Raw genomic sequence first — 25,626 nt, forward strand, 5'->3', positions numbered from 1 at the left:
CTGGTTCCTATTTGGTGGAAGGAAAGAACGGATTCCTGGAAGCTGACATCTCACCTCCGGACATGCACACACACCAATGGCTTTTTTGTTTTATTTTTTTGAGACAGGGTTTCTCTGTGCATCTCTGGCTGTTCTGGAACTCACTCTGTAGACCAGGCTGGCCTCAAACTCACAGAGATCCTTCTGTCTCTGCCTCCCGAGTGCTGGGATTAGAGGCATGACTTTGATCTGGCCATTTTTTTTTCTCCTCAAGACAGGGTTTCTCTGTTTATCCCTAGCCATCTTTGAACTTGCTCCATAGAACAGGCTGGTCTCAAACTCAGTGATCTACCTACCTCTGCCTTCCAAGTGCTGGGATTAAAGGTGTGTGTCACTATGCCTGGCATCATTTTTTTGTTTTTTTAAATTATTGTTTTGGTTTTTGAGACAGGGTCTTTACATAGTCTTGGCTATCTCTGCTGTGACTCGGGCTGGCCTTGTGTTCACAGAGATCCTCCTGCCTTGGTCTCCTGAATGTGCCACCATACATGGCTGTCAGTTTTTTTTAATTGACATAAAATTTGTTTCTACTTTATCCATCTTGTAACTTACAATGCCCAGAAATAAACTCACTACTTTGTCTACTAAGAAAATTTCTAATACTTTCAGAAAAATTTTTAAATTTTATTTTTATTTTTTTATTAAGCTCTACATTTTTCTCTGCTCTCCTCCCTACCTCTCCCCTCCCCTTCAACCCTCTCCCAAGGTTCTCATGCTCCCAATTTACTCAGGAGATCTTGTCTTTTTCTACTTCCTAGGGTCCTCATTGTTGTCTAGGTTCTCTGGGATTGTGATTTGTAGGCTGGTTTTCTTTGCTTTATGTTTAAAAACTACTTATGAGTGATTACATGTGATAATTGTCTTTCTATATCTGGGTTACCTCACTCAATGTTTTCTAGCTCCATCCATTTTCCTGCAAAATTCAAGCTATCGTTATTTTTTTCTGCTGTGTAGTACTCCATTGTGTAAATGTACCACATTTTCCTTATCCATTCTTCGGCCAAAGGACATTTGGTTTGTTTCCAGGTTCTGGCTATGACAAACAAAGCTGTTATGAACATAGTTGAGCACATGTCCTTGTGGCACGATTGAGCATCCTTTGGATATATATATTCAAAAGTGGTATTGCTGGGTCTTGAGGAAGATTGTTTCCTAATTTTCTGAGAAGTTGCCATCCTGACATCCAAAAGGGTTGTACCAGCTTGCATTCCCACCAGCAATACAGAAGTTCCCTTTACCCCACAACCTCTCCAGCATAAGTTGTCAGCAGTGTTTTTGATCTTGGCCATTCTTACAGATGTAAGATGGAATCTCAGAGTTGTTTTGATTTGCATTTCTCTGATGACTAAGGATGTTGAACATTTCCTTAAGTGTCTTTCAGCCATTTTAGATTCCTCTGTTGAGAGTTCTCTGTTTAGATCTGTTCTCCATTTTTTAATTGGATTGTGTTCTTTTGGTGTCCAGTTTCTTGAGTTCTTTGTGTATTTTGGAGATCAGACCTCTGTCTGATGTGGGATTAGTGAAGATTTTTTCCCCATTCTGTAGACTGTCGTTTTGTCTTTTTGACCGTGTCCTTTACTTTACAGAAACTTTTCAGTTTCAAGAGGTCCCATTAATTGTTTCTCCTAGTGTCTGTGCTGCTGGGGTTATATTTAGGAAGTGGTCTCCTGTGCCATTTTATTTTGTGTAAATGTCTTGCCTGTGTGTATGTCTTTGCACCATGTTCCTGCAGGGCCTGAGGAGGCCAGGAGAGGGTGTTGGATCTCCTGGAACTGAGGTTACAGATGACTGTGACTTGTCTTACAGGCTCTGGGAATCAAACTCATGTCCTCTGCAAAGGAGCAAGTAGCACTCACTCCTAACCATTGAGTTGTCTCTCTCCAGCCCCTAAAATGCTTTAACTTTGTCCCCTGCCCCCATAGAGTCTCACTGTGTAACCCTGGCTGTTCTGGAACTCACAGAGGACCAACCTTCTCTGCTTCCTGAGTGATTTATTAATTCATCAACTCTTAATCTTCTAAGTTACACTCTTTGGGCAATGTTAAGTGTGGGTGTTTTCTTCAAAACCTTTAGAGAGCCACCAAAAACGCCATGCCTGTGACATGTGACAGGTGTGGTGGTGCTTGCCCTTCATCCCAGGGCTGAGAAACCCTGTTTCAGCCAGCCAACCAAAACAGAACAAAACCCCACAAAACTTGTAATTATCTTCAAGAAGCCCATATTTGTCCTGTGGGGTGTACTTCACTCCTTCTTGGAGAACCCTTCTATTTAAACAAATTTACATTTTTAAATTGCACGTACATGTGTGTGGGTGCACATGGGGAGGAGTAAGAACCACTCTGAAGAATTGATTATCCCACCATGACACTGTCAGGGATTGGACACCAAGTTTGGGGGCACCTTTCCCCACTCAGTCATTTTGCTGGTTCCTATTTTCTTTCTTCCTCTCTTCCTCCCTTCCTCCTTTTCTTTCTAGTTTTTTTGAGACAGAGTTTCTCTGTGTAGCCCTGGCTGCCCTGGGACTCTCTCTGTAGACCAGGCTGGCCTTAAACTCACAGAAATCTACTTGCTTCTGCTTCCCTAGTGCTGGGATTAAAGGCGTGCACCACCATTGCCTGGTCCACTTTTCTATTTTTAGTAGATCCAGCTTTGCTTCATTCTTGGCTCACTCTAAACCTCATTTACCTATTGAAGCATAAATGAAGCCCAAATTCCGGTTTTGCTTTTTGAGAAATCTCTGAAATGCTACCAATGCAGTATGGGCTGTTGTGCCAATAGCTGGAGAAAATTTCAAACTGACTAGGGCCTAGAAATAGAACTTAGATGGTAGAGTGCTTCCTAGTAAACAGTAAACGCTGGGATCAGAACCACCTAAACAAAGCCACGTGGTGTACAGCTGGAATCCCAGCAGGAGGGCCAGGGGTTCAAGCACATCCCTAGTCACAGAGAGAGTTGAGGTGAGCCTGGGCTGTTCCTGATCTCAAATGGGACTAAGAAGAATATTGGCTGGCAGCTGAAAGTATCTCGATGGGTTATTTAAACCTTTTCCTCTAGTGTTTACGACAGCTTCCTACGTTTGACTTTGACACAAAGACTTCAAGGCTGGGTTGAAACTTTGTGATTCACAGGAGCCAGAGGAAAAAGGGAAGTTGGATGTGACTGGGTCATTGAAGGACTGAAAATTATCATATACACAGTGAAAATGTAAAAATCTTGTTTAAACTTCAAAATCATATACATATAAGTGTATGTACATATATGCAAAACCTGCTCAGTCCTACTTACACGTATACACATCTGATACACACACACATGATTTTTTTTTTTTTTTCGAGATAGGGTTTCTCTGTAGCTTTGGAGCCTGTCCTGGAACTAGCTCTTGTAGACCAGGCTGGCCTCGAACTCACAAAGATCTCACAAAGATCCACCTGCCCCTGCCTCCCGAGTGCTGGGATTAAAGGCATGCGCCACCAATGCCCGGCCACACACACATATGTTGTTGGGGGCTGTAGACCCCTGGCCCCTTGACTTTTCTTTGCCTGGCTCAGACTCTTTGCCTGCTGGAGTGAACTGAGCAAAACAACTTGTTTACCTGTGCCTGCAGCTGCTCTGAGCACAAAACCCTGATGGCAGGGGAGTGGGTTCTGGTGAGGCCTGCAGCTGAAAGATCCCAAGAGCTGGGGCGTGGCTATCAGTTAAGGATCCCTATATAAGCTCCCCTGGAGCACAATAAAGTCGGCATTGTATCATGGATGACCCGTGTCCCTGTCCCATCTGTCTGTGTGCGTGTGTTTGAGTCTCCAGCCTAGTTCCCAGCTCATGTTCCATCCTGTAGCGCAGGCGCTACTTATGTAGGTTAAAAAGGCCATGAATTTAAGACAGCAAGGAGGAAGGTACTTAGGAGTGGCTAGAGGGAAGAAAAGGAAGGGGAGGATCATGTGGTTATATTTAATTTCAAAGAATATAAAAAGTTAAAAGAAATATTGTTTAATTCATTTGCTTAGATATTAGAAAAATGGGCTAGAGGCGTGGCCCAGTTACCACATTAGTTAAAAGTCAGCCCACGAGCACAAATCAATTGCATTTTTACTGAAAAAGAATTTGAAGATGGAGCTGGGGATGTTTCTTCACCTTTTAAGGTTATTTGTCTGGATGTGAATTCAGTCGATTTAAGGCAGATTTAAAATAAAAATTGTTTTAATTTTGTGCTTATGCACAGAATCTAAAATAGGAGGCTACAAGGGTAAAACAGTTACACAGCGAGGTCAAGACAAGCCTGGGCTACATAGGGAGCAGAATCTCAGAAAAAGAAAGTGATTGGTTACCGTTAAACTCTGGAGATGAATTAAGTATGAATGCAAGACCATCATGATTCAGTAACTAAAGACACTTGTCACTGAGTCTCTTGACCTGAGTTTGATATCAGGATTCACGTGGTAGACGAAGAGAACCCAAGGACACATCTCTGTCCTCTATAGGCATGCCGTGGCATGTCCTGTCCCTGCACAAAGAAATAAAGTAATAAAAAAATATGAGCCCTTATCTGTTAGTTCAGACTTGCAAAACGGAAATCAGCAGATAGGAGGGGTCTGTTCAGTACTCCCAGGGCTGGGGACATAAGCTGAGTTAAGAGTGCTTGTCCAGCAGGCTAGAAGCCCAGCTTCCCCTTCCCACCCATGAGACTGGGAAAGATGGACACACCTGCAGTTGCTCTGAAGGCAGAGGCAGGGGGATTAGGAGTTGAAAGCTATCTCTGAATTCAGGCTAGGCTATATAAGACCTTGGCTTCTCAACAACAAAAATCCTTGGCTAGAGCTTTTGGGGGGGCAGACTTAGGTATTCCTTGAGGCTGTGAAGTCATTAAGATCTTACACGGGAGTCCTGGGTGGCTACTAGCGCCACCAGGAGATGCCAGGTGCCATCCATTCATCAGAAATAATGAGCAAAGCAGCTGTGTCTCATCAGACTGTCCCTCCAGAGTGTCAGATGGAGACCAATTAGCACAGGCAGGAAGCAACACAATTCTGCCTTTCCAAGCAAAACAGAAAGTGCTCCAGCCCCTCAGCGACAATGCCGAGGCCAGGCCTCTCTACTTTTTTGGCTGTGTTCATCTTTTCTTGCTTCTGAGTGAGCTGGTTCCAGGAAATTGAATAGGCTCCATCAGGTGAAGTGGAGTTTTAATGGCTGCTTTTGCAAACCCAAGGCTCTCCTATCTCCTTGCTAGATAAGTGAGCCGTGCCTCAATAAGACAAGGCTTAAACAATTTTTAAAAATAGGTTATTTCCTTATTTTTAAATTTAAAGTCTATGTTTCTTGAAACTGTGTGTGTGTAAGGTCAGCCATTAGGAAGCAGAGGCAGAAGAATCAGGCATTGAAGAACAGCCTTGGCTACGTAGCAAATTCAAAGCCACTCTGGGCTATAAGGGATTCTGACTCAAAAAAAGAAAAAAATGAATTTCACAGCTGGGGATTTGTTAGCAACAAAACACTTGCTTGCCTTGAATTTAATTCCCAACACCACAAAAAAAGAAACATTAGGGATTGGCAAGATGGCTCAGAGGGTGAAGGCGCTTGCAGCCAAGGCTGACAACTTGTTTGATCCCCGGAACCCAGGTGAAGGTGGAAGGGAGAACAGACTCCTCCATTTGTTCTTTGACCTCTATACGTAACCCACTCCAATCAGACACACAATCATAATAAAATAAAAATACGAAATTATTAAAAGCCAATGAATCAGTAATATATGAAGGAGTAAGTCAATAGGCAGGTTTATGAAGGAAGGCTGGGTATATTAACATTTGCTGCTGCGCTTTGGTTCCGCCCACTCCGCCTCGTCAGAACTACATTTCCCAGAAAGCCCCGCGTGAGGAGGCATGCGCAGCGCTGCGCTTGGGAGGCTGCGACGCCGAGTTTCACTCCGGCTGCCTCCCGCTCGGAGTCGGAGCTTTAGTCGGGGGCTTCTTCTCAGGCCGAGCCGCATCTGAAGCTGGAGGTCGGCGGTCCTCTTCACCTGTTCTCTCTGCTTCCCTCAGACTCGGTAAGCGGGACGGGCGGGCCACCTGCTGGCGCCCAGGCTAGGGTCCTGAAGGTGGGTGGGTGGGTTGAGAGGGGGCTATTGAGCCAAGCTGGGACCGGAAGGGGGCGGTCGTGCGGGTGAGGGAGGGCCGTACCCGCGGGATGGGTGAGCCCTGGGGGCGCAGGGAGCATTGGGCTCCAGGGCACCGGGGTCCTGGAAGCGGGAAGTCGTGGTTGGGACGCTCTGGGGGTTGGGGACAAGGCTGGGTGTGGTAAGAGCCCTCTTTTTTGCAGAGACGGGGGTCACCCGCCTGCCTGAGAGTTTGAGTCCTACAGGACCTGGAAGAGCAGGGAGGCTATTGCTACCCTGGCTCCCCGAGGGGACAGTTTCAGTCCTGAGGGGGCTACATGCAGGCAGTAGTGTTCCTCCACTGGCTGGGACTTTGGAGGCGTTTGCCTTTCCATTCTTGTTCTCTCTCAAACTGGGGCCCTGGGGCACTTGGGGGGAGTCTCTGTTTTGAAGCTCGGCTGAGGGTTGCCCGCGTTAGCTTTGCCTTTACAACGGCACACATACGAATGTGTACAGAGGCGCGGCATTTAAGGAACTCAGTTTCTATATGCCACCTCAGCCCCTTTATAGTTCTGGAGAGCCCCGGTGTGGTGCAGGCTCGTAATCCCAGCACTTGGGAGACTAAGGTATCAGGGTCTCGAGTTCAAAGCTTCCCTGGGCTGTGTAGCATGCCTCTATGTTAACCAGCCCCCTTCCAAAAAACAAAAACAAAACCAAAAGTGTTAGCTAGGTGTGGTGATTTATGCCTGTAATCTCCACACTTGTTAGGCAGAAGCACGAGAATCAGGAGTTCCAGGCCAGCCCTAAGCTGAATACTGTGGACCCTGCTCAAAAAAAGCCAAAAAGTAATAGTTCTATAAAGTAGAAAATAAAATCAGGGTTGACTTCAGCTACAGAGGTATGTAGGCCTTTGTTTATTTACCGTGTAGACTGTCCCGTGGCCTGGTTTCTGAAGTCCTCATACGGGTTTTTCTGGGAAAGGGTTTAGCTGAGTGGTCCGAGGAGGATTGTTATACCTTCTGCTCTCTGCCCCAGCTATTGAAAAATAAATGGTAATTTCCAGGCCCCTGCCACACAGCACACCAGACCCAACATCTGTGTGCTCCTTTTCTCTCGCCGTTTCTCCATTGAAGACTTAATCATCTTTTTGGCAAAGGTACCTCGGAATTGGTGTGGCTGAGTCAGCAAGCCCTTGAATTTGCCCGGTTTTTGTTGTTTGCCATTCATATCAAGATGGGAACTCAGACAGGTGATTGCCCCTGAAGATCTGGTGTCTCCATCAGGAAGGGACAGTTTGGTGCCAGCCCTTCAAGTAAAAGGAGGTGAGAGCCGTGGGGTAATTTACTTTGTTGCTTTTGAAATCTGGTTTTCAAAAGAGAAAGTGGGTGTGGCCACTGAAGGAAAATGTCTCAGTCTATACAGTGCTTGTGTGGCAAGTGTGAGGATCCAGATTCGCTTTCTAATGTGGTGCCTGCACCACCTGGAACCCCGGTCGGGCAAGGGTCTGGAGATTAAAAAGCACACAGAGACACGGGTCACTCTTGAAACAAGAATGCCAATTTGATTGTGTTCTAGGGCAGCTTATATAGGACTCTCTTTAATGGCCACACCCCAGCTCTCGGGATTTTTCAGCTGCAAGCCCACCAGCCCACCAGAAACCACTCCTCTGCCATCAGGAACTCATGAGGGTCTTGTGCCCAGAGCAGCTGCAAGCATAGGAAAACAAGTTGTTTACTCTGGCAGCTAAGGGGTCATAGAAAATTCAGGGTCTGAGGGTCCACAGTCCCCAACACTCTAGAACCAATGTAAAAAGCCTGGTGTGGTGGTACGCACCTGTGCTAGGGAGGAGACAGGTAAATCCCTGGGGTTTGCTAGTCAGTCAGCCGGCCTTGCCTGTTGGGTGAGTGAGCAAGTCCAGCTCTCCTCTAGCTTTCTGGAGTATCCATGCATCTGTGTGCACATGTACATAATGTTTATATGTACACACATAGAGACGCAGGCAGCATGGATGGTGAGATTCGGGGGTTCCAGGAGCAAAATGAAGCCTGGGAGTTGGTTGTTGATTGCCAACTGTTGTAAATAAATTTGGTTGGCTTTTTGCCAACACTGCTTCTGTCTAACCGGTCTTAAAGGATGCTTCCTGCCTTAGGACTTGCTTTATGGGCTGGGAGGCAATCTTGGTAGAGTGCTTAGCTAGCATGCAAGACTCTGGGTTCAAGCTCCAGCATTTCAAAACATTGATTTTTTTATTACTACTTTTTTAAAAATATATTTATCTCTGGTATGTATATGCCATGGTGGATGTGTGGAAGTGAGGGGACAGTAAGCAGGAGTTAGTTCTCTCCATCATGTGAGTTCTGGAGAATAATTAATTTGTGTTTTATGTGCCTTGGTATTTTGCCTGTGTGTGTGTCTGTGTGAGGATGCCAGATCTTGGAGTTGCAGACAGTTGGGAGCTGCCACGTGGGTGCCGGGAATTCAACCCGGGTCCTCTGAAAGATCAGTGGGTGCTCTTCACTGCCGAGTCGTCTCTCCAGCACCCTTTTCCCCTTTTAAAGATTACTTGTTTATTTTTATTTTAAGTTCTAGAGATCTAAATCAGGTGATTAGGATTGGCAGTGCCTTTACTTGCTGAGCTATCTCAGAGGTCCCCTTCCCCCCCAATTTTTTTTATATTTATTTATTTATTATGTATACAATATTCTGTCTGTGTGTATGTCTGCAGGCCAGAAGAGGGCACCAGACCTCATTACAGATGGTTGTGAGCCACCATGTGGTTGCTGGGAATTGAACTCAGAACCTTTGGAAGAACAGGCAATGTTCTTAACCACTGAGCCATCTCTCCAGCCCCCCAATTTTTTTTTTTTTAAAGAAAGAACACTCTCCCTTCCTGTATAAACCTGACTATCTTAAGTTCTACCCCCTGATCCCCTGGTGGGAAGAAACCGGATTCCTGAAAGCTGTGCCCTGACTTCTGCACACCTCCATTGCAAACATAGTCCTTTGCTCACACAGTAATAGTGAATTGAAAGGAAAACATGCCCAGCAAGGGGATGCATGCCTGTTACCTTACACTTGGAGACTTAGGCAGAATTGCAAGTTTGAGGTTAGCCTGGGCTATGTAGCCAGTTCATCCTTGCATGGTGTTACAAGCTGTAACCCTAGCATTCAGTAAATTGAGGATTATGAGTTTGGGGCCATCCTGGGATATGTAGTGAATTCTAACCCAGCCTGGGCTACAAAAACAAAAACCAAACCAACAAACCTGTGCGTTGTAGGCTAGAGAAATGAGTCACTGTTACTGCCTTTGAACTAGAAACGTTCATTTTTTTGTTTGCATAAACCTCTGGCAGGTGCCAGACAAGATCTCCTCCTTCTGGTATCTTCTTGGGTGGAAAGACAGACAGGCCAGTTAGTGACAAGGTGTTGTGATAGGTGTAGAGCTGAGGTGAGTCACACGGTGAGTCCCCTCCTCCAGGAGAAGGTAGGCGTCAAGGTCAGGAAGGGCTGCTGGAAGTGATGGCCAAGGTGAGCTGCAAAGACGAGGACAAAGTGGGGAGGAAGCCTGGAAGGGCTCTCAGCATTTGCATAGTCATGGAACTTCCAGGGCAGTGCTGGGCCAGGCTGCTGTGCTGGCTAGAACAAGGAGAAGTGACTGGAGTGGACAGACCCGGAATGTGGGTAGAAGGCGGAGTATATTTAGCGGGTTTGGAGGGCCTTGCCGATTGCTAATGGATTGTCATCCACAGATGAGTGTACACCAGAGCCCGGCCTACATTGTGATCCTGGTAATGCTCAACCTTTGAGAGGTGGTCTCTAGGAGTGGAGAAGATGGCTTAGTAGTTAAGGACACTTCCGGGTCTTACAGATGACCCGTGTCAGGCAGCTCCTAACCATCTGTAACTTCAGCTCCAGGGGATCCAGTGCCCTCTTCTGGCCTCTGTTGTCACCCTCCGGCGTATGGCATATAAACATACAACACACACCTGCATGTAAATAATAAAAAAAAATTATAAGAGGCCATTAGCTTCAGAGCAGATTAAGGCTGATCTTGTGCAATGGGTTATGCCTCCCTGAAATGATACAGTTCTGTGGAAAGTTGGTTGAGAGAAGACAAAGCCACCCCTGCATGCTTGGTCACTTTTGTGCCTCTATTTCTCTATCTGTTTCCCTACTCAAAAACACTGCTGCCATGCTTTAATGGACCATCCAGCCATTACAGGGATGAGCCACATAAATTGCTTTAGAGGCTGGGAATGTAGCTTAGTTGGTAGAGTGTCTACCTTGCTCCAAGCCCTAGGTTCCATCCGCAGCACTGCAGAGGCTGGTGCCACAGCCCTGTCCTCCTAGCTCTCGGGGAGGAAGCAGAGGGATTACGAACTTCAAAGTCATCCTCGGGTACCTGATGAGTTCATGGCCAGCTTGGGGTACATGAGTCCATGTAAGTTTTTTAGCTTATATGTTACTCACTCAACACCACAAATGTACACCCAAGCTCTGGAGACTACAATGTTATCAGAGTTCCATGAAGGACAGACAGAACGCTGTAAAAAATCAGAACTGTTTTCTTTCTGTTGGGCACATCAAAGCATGCTGTTTAACTTGGTCCTTGGGGCTGGGATGAAACTCAGGGATAGAACAGTTGTCTACGATCTTATCAGTGAGGAGCTGGGGCATGGCTCACTCATAGCGCCTTGCCTAGCATGGCAAATACATTTTAATTGAGAATATTGGTGAAGGTTGAGGAGTTGACCGGGTGGGTAAAGTACTTGTGCACAAGCTTGAATAGGTGAGTTTGGATCACCAGAACCCACATGAAAAGTGGGTGTTCCAGGGCATGCCTCTACTCCCAGTGCTGGGAGCTGGAGGTGGGCAGTCCCCGGGCTAGCTAGCCAGTTTGCTCTGCTGAATGGTTGGGCTCCAGGTTCAGTGAGGGATCTTGTTTCAGGAAATATGGAGGCCAGAGCTGGGAGAGGGCTCAACTGTTAGGGAAAAGCACTTGTTACTCTCCTAAAGGACTGAAATTCATTTCCCAGCACCCACATTAGGTGGCTCATAAAAGCCTGTCACTCCAACTCCAGGGAACCATCTTGTGACATCCATGGGTGCTCACACACAGACCTGGAGGCTGTCCTGGAACATACTCTGTAGACCAGGCTGGCCTTGAACTCACAGATACCCACCTGTCTCTGCCTCCCAAGTACTGGGGTTAAAGTTGTGCACCACCACTGCCCAGTGTGTGTCTTTTTTAACCCTCTCACTTCCTTATTTTTTTGAGACAGGGTCTCTTCTGGAGCTCCCTGATTCTGGCCGGTGAGCTCCAGGGACCCTCCTGTCTCTGCCTTTCCAGTGCTGGGATTGTATACCACTGTGCGTGAGGTTTTCACATGGATTATGGGGAATGGAACTTGGGTCCTAATGCTTGTACAGCAAGCACTTAGCAGCTGAGTTCAGACGTTCTGGGAGAATTAAGAGGCCAGCATGGAATGAAGCCATGGTTGCAGAGAAAAGTCCCTCAGCCTACAGATGTTAGGGTTTGTGCGGCATTTAGAGCTGACTGAGCAGTCTCTTAGGTGTTGGGGTTCAGAGCTGACTGAGCAGTCTCTTAGGTGATTGTTTACCAGGTGAAAACCGAGCTTCATTAGTACACACAATTCGTTCTTCATGCATGGTCTGCTTTTCAAAATTTAAAATTTTTTTTTCTATTTTCTTTTTGAGATGGTTCTCCTCCTGTAGCCCAGGCTGGCCTCTGGCCTCCAGTTCACTGTGTAGCCAAGGATGATGTTGAGCACCTGATGCTCCTGTGTCACCATCTCAAGTACTGTGATTATATGTGCACTACTCTTCTGGCTTAGTGGTCCGCGGGTTTTTTTTTGTTTTTGTTTTTCTCATTAAAAAATAACTTTTTTTCCTAAGCCATGTCACACATGCCTTTAATCCCAGCACTCGAGAGTCAGAGGAGGCAGGTAGAGCTCTGAGTTGGAGGCCAGTCTGGTCTACAGAGCCCCAGGATAGCCAGGGCTACACAGAGAAACCCTGTCTTGAATCCCCCCACCCCCAACACACACATGCAAAATTTTTTTTCCTGAGTTGAGCCTGATCTTGGTTTTACAAGACAGGGTTGCCTATCTTGGAACTAGCTCTTGTAGACCAGGCTGGCCTCGAACTCACAGAAATCCACCTGCCTCTGCCTCCCAAGTGATGGGATTAAAGGCGTGTGCCATCACCACCTGGCCACATCTGCCTTTTTAGTGTTTATGTGTGTATGTTTTAATATACCAACTGCTGACTGAGATGAACCTAGCACAAAGGATACACCATAAAAGACATGATTAGCAGCACCCCCAATCAGCAGGAAGTAGTATAGGAAAAACTACACCCATATTCCCAAATATTGTCTATAAATGTTTGTTACATTTAAAGGGTGATATGCTATTGAAATTTGCATTGGTATGAATTTTGGTTTATTGATACAATTTTTTTTTTTTTTTTTTTTTTTTTTTGGTTTTTCGAGACAGGGTTTCCCTGTAGTTTCTAGAGCCTGTCCTGGAATATTGATACAAATTTAAGGTCAATTTTGCTATATGTATATTTCTGCTCTTGAGTAAGATACTCAGCCTTTTAGGAGAATGTGGTCTATCAGACCATATTGGTTTGGAAGCAATCCACAAGTTCTTATGTTCTGTGGAGACAAAAGAAGAACCTCTTTTCCAAAGCAACATATCCTTAGACCCAAATTCTGAAGTCATGATACAAGCTGGCTTAGTTTAGCAGCACATACAAAGATGTCTCTCTATACTTAGCTCCTTCACAGTCAAAAAAATTCAAGGAAAACACAATAATATACATAATTCAGACTCATTGTGAATTTTCCATTTTTACATGGCTTATTTTTCTTTATTCCTTTTATTCTATGACTATTTGTACTCTGTCTCTTTAAAGACTTCACCATTTTTTTAAAGCATTAACTATATTTTATGAATCTCTACTCTTTTCTTTCTCTCTTCCAAGCCTACATACATTTATCCAACACTATGACTCACCTGGGTTTGGCTTTATTGCATATCTGTAATTCTTTACTATCCAGGAGCGCTTTTTTAAAAAAAAGATTTATTTATTATATATGTATACAGCATCTGCATGCATGTATCCCTGCAGGCCAGAAGAGGGCACTAGGTCTCATTATAGATGGTTGTGAGCCACCATGTGGTTGCTGGGAATTGAACTCAGGACCATCTGGAAGAACAGTCAGTGCTCTTAACCTCTGAGCCATCTCTCAGCCCCTCTAGGAGTGCTTTTTAAAATGCTAAGTGCTTCTTAAAACTTAAGGTGCACTATTATTAGGGAAAATATGGCACTTCCTGCTTGCCTGCCCAGTCTAAAACTTAAGCTGTGCCATTATTATGGTATATATAGTACTTCTGCTTGCTCCACACAGTCCAGCATGGCGGAGCTGCTCACTGCCTCTGAGAGACATGCACAGTGCCCCATCTCTAGGCACACAGCCAGTTCATGTCGCCATTAAGCAAGCTGTAGCAATCTGCTCACAAACCCCACTCTAATGTTCCGGTCTCCCGAACGAGCCAGAGGTCATACTGGCAGCCTGGCCCAGAAAGCCAGCATTTTAAGCCAGCCGAGGCTTTTTTTCCTGCTACGGCTGAATCAGGAAAATCTCTCTTAAAGGAGCTGCAGCAAGCTGCTAGCAAACAGCAAGAAGCTGTGTTAAACTCTGGGGTATTTTTTTTTTGTTTGTTTTTGTTTTTGGCCTAGAAATTCTTTTCAAGCCCTTCAGGTTTTACATGGATTTAGTTAGCCACGTGGGCACCAATTTGTTGGAATGAGGCGCTTGTTAGTCCCCACCGCCCAGAACCAAAATAACCACACAGAAAGTATATTAATTAAATCCTGCTTGGCCCATTAGCTCTAATTTCTTATTGGCTAACGCTTACATATTAATTTAACCCGTCTCCATTAATCTGTATATCACCACGAGGTTTGGCCTACCAGTAAAGTTTCTGCACATCTTTCTCCGGTGGTGGCGGCTCCATGGCATCAAACACCCTCTATATTTGAGGATGACCTTGAGTCATTTTTTATTTTATTTGTGTGTGGGGTGCCACAGTGTGTGTGGAGGCCAGAGGACTTCATGGAGCTAGTTCTGTTCTGACTCTGTATGTAGGTAGTAAGACTTGAATTCAGGTTGTTAGGTCCGTATGAAAGTACTTCTACCCTCTGAGCCCCTGGCTGGCCTTGTACTCAGATCTATTTGCCTCTGTCTCCAGCTGTGCTCTACCCAACCTTGATCCTCCTATCTCTGCCTCTGAGTGCTAGAAAACTGGCATGCCTTGTTGATTTTAGCCTTTCTCCCAGTTTGTAATTTATATTTCCACTTTTGGTTTGGTTTTTTCAAGACAAGGTTTCTCTGTGTAGCCCTGGCTGTCCTGGAACTGAGTTTGTAGACCAGGTTGGCCTGGAACTCACAGAGATCCACCTGCCTTTGCCTCCTGAGTGCTGGGATTAAAGGTGTGCACCACCACTGCTCAGCAGTATTTCCACTTTTTGAGGGGGAGTTTGAGACAGTCTTTCTCTGTAGTCCAGGCTAGCCTGTAACTTGCCGTATTCTTCCTACTTCAGCCTTCTAGATGCTGGAATAACTAACTTATAGCCATGTACCACCGTACCACCAGTGCCTGTCTCCACACCTGTTTTTGTTCATAGAAAGTACTTGCTAGGTCAAATCCTCTACCACTGAGCCAGGCCCACAGCCCCTCGCTAGAGGATTCTTAAGTAGGCATTCTACCACATCCTTAGCTCTTCACTGGGGCACTCGAGGCAGGTGCTCTACCACTGAGTCATACCCCAGCCCCTCACTGGGGGATTCTAGGAAGGAGCTCTACCTCTGAGCCACCTCAGCTGTTCTTACAATTTGGAATGCAGTCACTCCTGTTAGTTTACAAACTGTTTTTGCCTCACGGCAGCAGATTTGTAACTGGAACAGTATGAAATATTTGCTTTTGGTGTTGGCAGGAGGTTTGCTGTTTCCCCTAATCCCTTGAGCAGCTCCAGGGCCTCCCGTGTCCCAGGCTGGCCTCTTAACTACAGCTCCTCCTCGCTTAGTTGGGCCCCATTTGAGCAGCTCGCTGCTGCCCCCTCTTTCTTTGCTATCTTTTGTTCTGTGCTAGGGGTAGAACCCAGAACCTTGTGTATGATAGGCAGATGCTCTGTCTTTGAGGTACAGTCTCGCTTTTGAGTCTGCCCATTGTCGTAGTTCTTGGGGATGGAGGCAGGAGGATTAGGACTTAAGTCCTCTGCTTCATGGTAAGTTGAAGACCAGTTGGGTCACTGGGCCTGAGCCCTCCCACCACAGGAGAGTGAAATAGAAGGAGGGTTGTGGGTTTGCAGTCCCAGGACTCTTGTTCTCCCTGGAGGCAGGGATGTGGGGGTGTCTGGAGTTGCTGTGATGAGTAGACCAGGCTCACTACTGAAGCCCCACCGGGCTGGCAGCAGCTGTGCACATGATGATTCTGAGCAACAGAGGTAGCAGCGGCCTGGTTTGGTGGTGGCTTTGACCTTTTAGATAAGTGCTTTGTCACTGAGTGTATCCGTAGCAGTGTTTGTCATGTTAAAAGAGATTTAAAAGAATATTAGGCTGTGTGTGTGAGAGACTGTGGGTACACATGCTTGTGTGTGTGTGTGTGTGTGTGAGAGAGAGAGAGAGAGAGAGACACTAGGTACACGTGCTTCTCTCTCTGTGTTTGAGTGTGTGTGTGTGTGTGTGTGTGTGAGAGAGAGAGAGAGAGAGAGAGAGAGAGAAAGACTGTAGGTACACGTGCTTCTCTGTGTGTGTGTGTGTGAGAGAGAGACAGAGACTGTGTGGGTCCATGTGCCTTTGTGTGGATGGGGAAGCTAGACTAGGATGTCAGGTGTCTTCTATTGTTGCTCTCAGCCTTATTTATTGCCTTGAGACAGGGTCGTTGTCTGAACTGGGAGCTCGCTTCTTCCAGCCAGCTCCAGGATCTGTCCATTGCCTGTGTCTGCCCCCATGCTGGGGTGACTGACATGTATGTCCATTGCCTGTGTCTGCCCCCCATGCTGGGGTGACATGTACAGCCATGTATAGTTTTTTATATGCGTGATAGGGACTTGGACTTAGGTCCTCATGGTTGCAGAGTAAATGGTCTCACCCGGCTGCAAGTTCACAGCTCTTACTTGAAAAATTCATCCTTTGTGTGTGTGTGTGTTTGGTGTTTCGAGACAGGGTTTTTCTCTGTAGCTTTGGAGCCTGTCCTGGAACTCGCTCTGTAGACCAGGCTGGCCTCGAACTCATCCACCTGCCTCTGCCTGCCTCCTGAGTGCTGGGTTTAAAGGCGCCACCACTGCCTGACAGTATTTCATTCTTATTTATTGTATTTGTATGTGTGTGTGTGTGCTGTGTATGTGCTTGTGGTGTGGAGTGCACAGATTTGGAGGGCAGAGGATGACTTGCAGGAACCTGTTCTCTCTCTGCGATGTGAGTTCCAGGGATCAAACTCAGGTCTTCCTGACAGGCCCCATTTTTTTAAAATCAGATTTTCTAATAAAGTACAACATTTCTTCATTAGTTTTGTACTCGAGATCTGACTTTTCCTGGCCTTCGGAGAGGCTTTCCCAGCCTCTGAGACATCTCTGCAGGTCTTTGTCTGCCTACAGGCCTGTCAGTCTATCAGCAGCTTGGGTGTGGAGTTTTAGACCTGTGTTTCTTGGAGAGCACCTGAACTCGGAGCCAGCTTAAAAAACAGCTTGCAGGGTGAAGTGGGTAGGGCTGACTGCGTGTGGCAGCTCAGACCTGTAATCCTAGCTCTTAGGAGGCTGAAGCACAGGGATTTTCTAGAGTTCCTGGCCAGCCCGGGCTGTAGAGTGAGACTCTGTCCTATAAAATAAGGGCAGAGAGATGGCCCAGCTGTTAGAGTGCTTGCTGCTTTTCCAGAGGATCCGGTTCCTAGCCCAGCACCCAGGTACCTGTACTTCCAGCTCCGGGGCCTCTGACACCTCTGTGGGAACCTGAACTCATCATGGCAGACAATTAGAAACAGTAGTAAAAACTGTGAAAGAGCTGGAAACCATGGCTTGTGCCTGTAACTTCACTTGGAGATTGAAGCAGGAGAGTTGCTTGGACTCCCAGGTCAATTTGGGCCATGAGGCCTGACCCTGTCTAAAAGAAGGAAAACCCCATACTAGGGGCTGATGGTGTCATCCCCGATATTAAAAGAACTTCCCATATTATGAGGTGCTTATATTGTTTCAAATTGAGGCTTTTCCTCAACAGCCATTAGTGTAATTTCCATAATTAAGGAGAACCCCTAAATAGCTCCACCATTAGGTGCTGAAACAAACTAGGTTTCTGAAGCACAACTGTGCTGGCTGGGGCTGTGGCAGGGAAGGCACGTCGACACAGCGCTGCAATGTGCGTGATGCAGGGTTCCGGGGCAAGCTGGTAGGCATGGCTAGGCACCAGCTCCAAAGACCCAGGCCCCTGGAGTAGGTGGGTCTCCTCCTTTATTTTATTGTATTCATTTATGTTTGTATGTGCATGTGTGCGTGTGTCACGGCTTGTGGGTGGAGGTCACAGGACAGCTTGCAGGAGTCCTCTTCTATCGTGTGGGTTGTGGGGATCATACTCGAGTAGCTGGGCTAGGTGGCAGTTATCTACCTGTTCAGCCACCTCACTAGCCCTTTCTCCCCTTTTGACCTGGGGTTTCAGACCCTCTTTGTTGAGGGACATTTGAAATTTTATTGTCCCATACTGGATACTTGCTGTCCCCTCAAAGATACTGAGTCTAGGACATGCAGGTCCACATGATTGTGGCCATGCTAAAGGCGACAGGTGGGTGGAGTCACTTCCCTTGTGATGATCTGGGCCAGAGGGCTCAGGAGGAAGATTTGCATGCTTGCTTAGTGAATCAGTGAACCAGCAGAATCAATGGCTGAAGGCTGGCAAACACTTGGAATTTTCTGGAACTTGCTAGAGTCAACTGTGTATGGCTGGGCATGAGGTCCTTGAAAAGATAGAAAGCTTGTTATGAGGGGGCCTGGCCAAAAGTGGAGGTGGTGGTAGACCCAGGATCTACTGTGGCCTCACAGCTTCATGGAAAGCTGGAACCAGCATTGCTGACTGTGCCCTGGCTGTTAGCAGAGCTCTGTGAGTTGGTTCGTCTGGAGATGGACAGACATGTTGGAACATACTTGTGAGCTGGTGATACTGTCAGCCCTGGCTGCCTAAGCTGTGAGTGACATCTTGGGAGTCACAGGCTCTGAAGTCAACCCTCTGGTGTATGCCTAGGCTAGGTTATAGGCACTTTTAATTGTAGATTCTGAGCTGAGTCAGCCTTGCCCAGATCACCTCGGGTCTCATCCTCAGGCAGTGTCTGGGCCTTTGTTGGAGGCCTTGATTACTTGGTGGCAGTCTGGCACCCAGAGTTACGCTCCTGTTCTCATAGGCCTGTTGCACTGCCTGTGTTTGCATACTGTGGTCTCCCTTCCCTTCGCTACCTGAAGGGTGTGCACATAAGTAAACAGCAGAAGGACCAAAGCCTGCAGCTGCCATCTGCCCTTACCTGGTGCTGGTGGATACCCTGTAAGCTGAGTGTTTATTGGTTTTTTGGAAGCGTCCTCTCCTCTCATGTGACCCAGGCTGACTTTGAACTTCTGATCCTCCTGTGTTCCACTACACCCAGCTTTAATTTTTTTGTGTGTGTTTTATGTCAAGGAGTCTTAGTCCTTTGCCCACCTTAGTTTTTGAGGCAGTGTCTCTCACTGAGCTTGGAGCTCACTGGCGGGCCAGCAAAGCCAAATCTGCCTGTGTGTGCCCCTCCAAGCCTGGGTTATAGGCACATTATTTCCCATGGATTCTGGGCATCTGAACTCAGGTCTCTCCTGTTTCCATTGCAAACACTTCACCCACTAAGCCATCTTGACAGCCCTTATTTATTTTTGTTCACCCTCCCTTCCTTCCTTCCTTCCTTCCTTCCTTCCTTCCTTCCTTCCTTCCTTCCTTCCTTGATAGTCCCTACATAGTCCAGGCTAGTCTCAAACTCACTTTGTTCTGCCTCAGCCTCCATAGCACTGGGCTTTACAGGCATGTGGCACCACATGTGGCTGGGGGCGGGTGTTCTATACGGTCTCTGACTTAGTTCCTATGCAAATCACTTAACATAAATGCCAACATCTTCATGTTCTAAATGAAAGAAGGCAGACAGAGAGTGAGGGCTTCTAGAGACATCAGAGCCTGTGCCTCTTTGTTTTGTCCCTTGGACCTTTAGAAGCTTTGAAGGGTAGAAGAGTCTAGAAGCTCCAGTGTCTGTTGACATATGACCGAGCAAAGTCTCAGTTCCTGTGAAACCGGAAGGTATTTGGCAGGAGCTTAGGGAGCTGGTTGTGGGAATCAGGACACTCGAGAGACTGTCAGTTCAGGGTCCTAGAGCTGGTGCAGGAGTGAGGGCGCAGAAGTCCCTGGCAGAGCTCTCGTGGGACAGCTGTGGGCACATCATGACGTCATTGCCTAATGTCTCCAGCTGTGTTTTAAGCTAGTGTGTACGGAATGCCTGCTTGGTGCTGGCCCTACAGCTGTGAACAGGGCATTGGTCTGCTGTCATCTGGTCGGTAGGAAGACACAGGGCAGGGTTGTGCCTGTATGTGTTCCTGCTCAGTAGATTCTAGTTGTGTGGAGGGTGTGCAGGGTCATGAGCTCATGTGACGCTGGGGCATTCTAGGCAGGCAGGCAGTCTACCACAGAGCCACACCCCCTGAGTCACACAAGTTGAGCATGGAGGATGTCAGTTCTCAGGAGAAGATGGAACGGAAAGAGGAGCAGAGTGTCCCTGGGGTAAACAGAAGCCAGTTAGCTGCTGAGCAAGGCACAGGTGCAGGGAGGGGCTGGGGAGACAGCCAAGGGACACTTTAGTTTTTTTATCTAGGGTTTCTTGTGGTTGGTGATAGTCCCTTAGCTGTTTGCTTTGTTTTGGTATTGGTTTTGTGTGGTGTGTGCATGTGCACGCAGAGGTCAGAGGAGGATTGGGATGTCTCTTAATCATCTTCCTCCTTACTGTTGGGAGACAGGGACTTCCTCTGGACCCGAAGCTTGCCATTTTGGCCAGGATAGTCCATAACTAGTTATAGATACACATAGCATGCCCAGCTTTTCTGTGGGTCCTGTGGGTTTAAACTTGGGGCCTTAATTTGTATAGCAAACTGTTGTCCATTACCCATTTCCTGCGTGTAAGTCCCGCTGAAGCTACTGCCCCTAGATGTCCTGGAGTCCTTGTTCCTGAGCCTCGGAACATCAGAGAGGAGAGTATAGCAGGTGGTACTCTATCTCACAAATAAGGCCTGAATTGGGAACTGTGGGGCTCTTAGACAAGCGTGCAGGGTCATCATGGCCTTTTCTACAAGGATTCAGGGTGACTCATGAACACACTGCGTCCCAGGGGCATGGCTCATCAGTAGAACAGAGAGGAGCAAGGATGTGTGACATGTGCAGGTCTTACATTCTATCCCCGCGTGTGAATAAAGGAAGGAAAAGCTCTGAGCTGAAAGTAGTTAATCAGAAGGGGATGACTGGGTAGTGATCAGCACCCCCTTTCCCTCTGCCCCCTATGTTGGAATGTTTGCTGAAGTGGGGTAAACAATGGAATGTCTAATTATGTCTGCTAGAGCAGAGATGGGGATCAAGAGTTAGTTTATGGAACTGTCAGGATGGTATAGAGAAGTTGGTTCTCTTTGGCTGCCTAACAAGGTCCCCAATGTGTGTAACTGCTGTGTCTTGTTTCCAGGTCCCCTGGAGGTGCTGGGCAATGAACTTGAGCCTGCAACCCAGAGTGGTCTGAAGTCTTCAGGAAAGCAGAAGATGGCCATGGCCCCAAGCTCATCTCTGCCGCAGGTGTACCCTAGCCCTGTGGTGGTGGCTGTGTGGGAATGGCAGGATGGGCTTGGCACTTGGCACCCCTACAGTGCCACTGTCTGCTCCTTCATTGAGCAGCAGTATGTCCAGCAGAAGGGCCAGCGTTTCGGACTGGGGAGCCTGGCCCACAGCATCCCCTTAGGCCAGGCTGACCCCTCACTGGCCCCTTACATCATCGACCTCCCCAGCTGGACTCAGTTCCGCCAGGATACAGGTGAGACCCGTCTGCCTCTGGCACAATGCTTGGCTTTGGGCTAGGTACCATGCTAGGTTTTAGGTTATGGTTGTGACTGACACATCTTCCATCCCTACTCTTTTTTAAAATATTTATGCCGGGCGGTGGTGGCGCACGCCTTTAATCCCAGCACTCGGGAGGCAGAGGCAGGCGGATCTCTGTGAGTTCGAGACCAGCCTGGTTTACAAGAGCTAGCTCCAGGTCAGGCTCTAAAGCCGCAGAGACCCCCTGTCTCGAAAAACCAAAATATATATATATATTTATTTATTTATTTATATATTTATTATGTATACAACATTCTGTCTGTGTGTATGCCTGCAGGCCAGAAGAGGGCACCAGACCCCATTATAGATGGTTGTGAGCCACCATATGGTTGCTGGGAATTGAACTCAGGACCTTTGGAAGAGCAGGCAGTGCTCTTAACCTCTGAGCCATCTCTCCAGCCCCTCCATCCCTACTCTTAACATGACCGTATCTGATAGGAGGGTGCTGTAACTAATAAATAATAGCTTCCAGGGCTGGTAGCTCAGTTGGTGGAATGCTTACCTAGCACGCAAGACGCTCTGGGTTCTAGCCCCAGCACTGCAGAGACCCAGTGTTAAGTATATGCCTATAATTGTAGCCTTCTGGAGGTGGAGGCTGAATGGTCAGGAGTTCCAGGTCATCCTTGACTGTATAGTGAGTTCTAGGTTAGGCTAGGCTACATGGAATCTTGTCTCGAAAGAAACCAGCCTTACCTGGAAGAAATGAACCTCGTAGTAGTAACAGATGTGTTGGAAGCTCATGGGGAGGCGCTCTTGGCTCCTTCCTCCTTCAGCAGGCTGGCTAACATGGATTTAGGATACCATAGTAGTTGAGAGAGTTTTGTGGTGCTTGCCTGTAGTTCCAGTACTTGGGAGGCTACAGATGGAGGATTTATAAGAGTTTAAGACAAAACTGTCTTAAGGGGAGGAAAAAAAAAGCCTTACTGAATATGAGCCATTTTTGACAAGTAAGCTGCTAGCCTCTCTTAGCATAGAGGGTGAGCCCTTGTTCTGTGACTTGGTCCTTTAGTGCCCTTTGCCTTGTGTCCTCTGTACCCTACAGAGTAGAGTTTGCCAGTCCCTGAGTCAAATAACAGTATGACCATATTCCCACAGTGTGACTGCATACCTACAGTGATGATGTTGAGTTATTGGGGAAAAAGACTGAGGCTGGGGATGTATCTCGGTAGAACACATACCTAGAATGTGTGAGGTCCCTGGGGTCCATCTTCAGCAACGCAGACATGCAGACATGGAGATGTACAGATGCATAGACACCACATATACACCTCAGCCACATGTATACAATAGGTGCATATACAGACATGTACAGACATATATACACAGACAAAAACATACTCAAAAATGATACCTATGCACCATGGACACACTACTGCCAAAAAACATTATCACAGACAGATGCACACATACACCGTAGACACATACACACACACAGAGATATCCAGACATACACACATACAGATGTACATACACAAACACAGGTGCAGACACACAGACACAGCATGCGCACACCACAGACACACACACACATGAAGATATAGATACTTAGACATATACAGACAAGCACACAGACACAGTCATCCATACGAAACACAGAAGCACACAGACATATATTCCCACCTTGGACTTATACACATACATAGGCATGCACACATGGACGCACACACATGCCCACAGCAAGGTGGGTGTGGTCGTGCACTGCAGTGTCAGCGTGTGGAGTAGCAGGAACGTTTATGGTCCTGATCCTTTTCCACAGGCACCATGAGGTCTGTGCGCAGGCACCTGTTTTCACAGAATTCTGCCCCAGGCCAGGGCATCGTCTGGGAGTGGCTGGGCGATGACGGATCCTGGATCGCCTATGAGGCCAGCGTCTGTGACTATCTGGAGCAGCAAGTAGCCCGGGGCGTCCAGGTCGTGGACTTGGCCCCACTGGGCTACAACTACACTGTCAACTATGCCACCCTAACGCAAACCAACAAGACTTCCAGCTTCTGCCGGAATGTGCGACGCCAAGTGGGGCCAGTTTACCCAGTGACTTCAGTCATTGCTTCCCCAGGCCACACGGGACTCGTCTGTTCTTGCCAACAGTGCCTCCATGGTAGTGGAACTGGCCCCGTGTCGGGTCGCTACCGCCACTCCATGACCAACCTGCCTGCGTATCCTGCCCCCCAAGCACCCCACCGGACCGCCACTGTCTTTGGGGCCCATCAGGCCTTTGCCCCATATAACAAACCTTCACTGTCTGGGGCCAGGTCTGCACCCAGGCTGAACACCACCAACCCCTGGGGCGCGCCACCTCCCGCTCCAGGCAGCCAGTCCTTGTCTCACTCCAGCCTCTCCCACCTGGGGCCACAGCTCCTGCCCTCAGGACCGTCCACCTCCAGTGGAGCCAGGTACCTCCCTTTTATCTGTGCGGAAAGCCTCTCCTCAGCCTTGCACCTCCATGCCTGCTTGTCTCTTCCAAGTACATGCGTGCTGAGGCTCCTTGGCTTTCCAGTATGGCATCCCATAGAGCTTCCAAACCATGGCATGTTGATCGTTGAGTCCTGATAGCCTGGGATCAGCAGACTTTTTATTCTTCCTTGTCTTTTCTTTTGTAATTTAAATGACAGGGTTTCATGTAGCTCAGATTGGCCTCAAAATTCCTTGTATAGGCCCTGTGGCGGTGGCGGCGCACGCCTCGCACGCCTTTAATCCAGCTCTCGGGAGGCAGAGGCAGGTGAATCCCTGTGATTTCAAGGCCAGCCTGGTCTACAAGAGCTAGTTCCAGGACAGCTAGGACTGTTACGTTACACAGGGAAACCCTGTCTCGAAAAACAAAACAAACAAACAAACAAAAAACAAAACAAACAAAAAACAAACTGTATAACCAAGGATTAGCCAAGGATGATCTCAAACTTCTGGTTCTCCCATCTCTACTGCTCAGGTGCTAGCGGATCAAACCCAAGGCTTCTTGCATGCCAGGCAAACACTTTACCACCTAACACAGCCCCGACTCTGTTTTACAGAACAGACTCGTCCTGTAGCCCAGGCTGACGAGAACTCATTGTGTAGCTGGGGCTGTCCATGAATTTTGAACTAGCTTCCTGCCTCAGCCTCAGAGTTGGGCCATTGCCCACTCCTCAGGAACCCTTTCTTTCTCAGCATGGTGAGGTGCAGTAGACCTTTGCCAGGGCTTGTCACTGCCTGAGGAGCTCTGCACGCGAGGGCACTTCGACATTCCAGAGCTTGTGACCCCAAACTCACAGAGATCTTCCTGACCTTGCCTCCCGAGTGCTGGGATTGGGCGCCGGCAGACGACACTCTGAATAAATGAGTACTTACTGACTTCTGCCAGGCAGTGCAGATATGGGGGTGGAAACAGCACCTGCACCTGTAACCCTGAGCCCACAGTCTAGTTCAGAGGAGCCCAGGAGAGTGGAAAGGTGGAGGGTGTGGGGTGTAGCTTCTGAGAAAGGTGATGACGTCAGAGGCCTGACCACACCAGGCAGTGTGCTTTTAGTTCTGTCTGTCTGTGGTGCTGGAGATGGAGCCCTCAGTCTTCCAGGTGCTGGGGTTATAGGTTCTGCCCTCATGCAAAGCCAGGTGGAATTTTGCTGTTTTGTTTGTTGGTTTATTTTTTTTTTTTCATGTGTGTTGGTGCTTTGCCTGTATGTGTGTCTGCACATGCTTGCCTGGTGCCAGAAGTAGTAGTCAGATGCCCTAGAACTGGAGTTACAGACAGTTGTGAGCCACCATGTGGGTGCTGGGAACTGAACCTGGATCCTCTGGAAAAGCAGCTAGTGCTTTTAACCCTCTAGGCCATCTCTCCATCCCCCAAGCCAGTCGGTATTTTTGAAAAATTCTATCCTTTCCTTTTCTTTGGGCAGGTAGGTGTGTGAGTTGCTGGTGCTGCAGTGCATATGGGGAGTCAGGAAATCTCGCGTGAGTTGATGCTCTCCTGCCATGTGGGGCTGGGATTGGACTCCAGTCATCTGGCTCTGGTGTTTTATGTTTTTCTTTATTCTGTTTTGTTTTTAGGAAAAGTCTCCCTGTGTATTCCAGCTGGCCTGTGGTTCTTCCTCTTCCTCTTTCCTCCTCCTGTATGTTAGGCAATCACTCTACCATCCCAGTACCTCCACCAAAGGGGGGGAAAAGTGCCTGGGGCGTGGCCCAGTGGTAGAGCACCTGCCTAGAATCCCTCAATGAGGGGCTTGGCTCGGTGGTGTATTACCTGCCCAGCATGGTGCCTGGGTGTCTGCCAGCACCCTAAGAAGAAAAGCAGTTGTACAGGGCACATAGAGAGGCA

General features: G+C 47.7%; 1 protein-coding gene across 1 annotated transcript in view; it reads left to right on the top strand.

Moving 5' to 3' along the window:
* Window positions 1-5,944: 5,944 nt before the first annotated feature.
* The window catches only part of Dtx2 (deltex E3 ubiquitin ligase 2), a 38,505-nt gene continuing 18,823 nt past the window's right edge, over window positions 5,945-25,626 (top strand). The window contains 4 exon segments of the mRNA XM_038345094.1: window positions 5,945-6,076; window positions 7,281-7,446; window positions 20,932-21,273; window positions 23,095-23,731. Coding sequence (XP_038201022.1) covers window positions 21,006-21,273; window positions 23,095-23,731 — 905 coding nt within the window. The 5' untranslated portion in view covers window positions 5,945-6,076; window positions 7,281-7,446; window positions 20,932-21,005.

Source organism: Arvicola amphibius, chromosome 10, assembly GCF_903992535.2.
Source record: "Arvicola amphibius chromosome 10, mArvAmp1.2, whole genome shotgun sequence".
NCBI lineage: Eukaryota > Metazoa > Chordata > Mammalia > Rodentia > Cricetidae > Arvicola > Arvicola amphibius.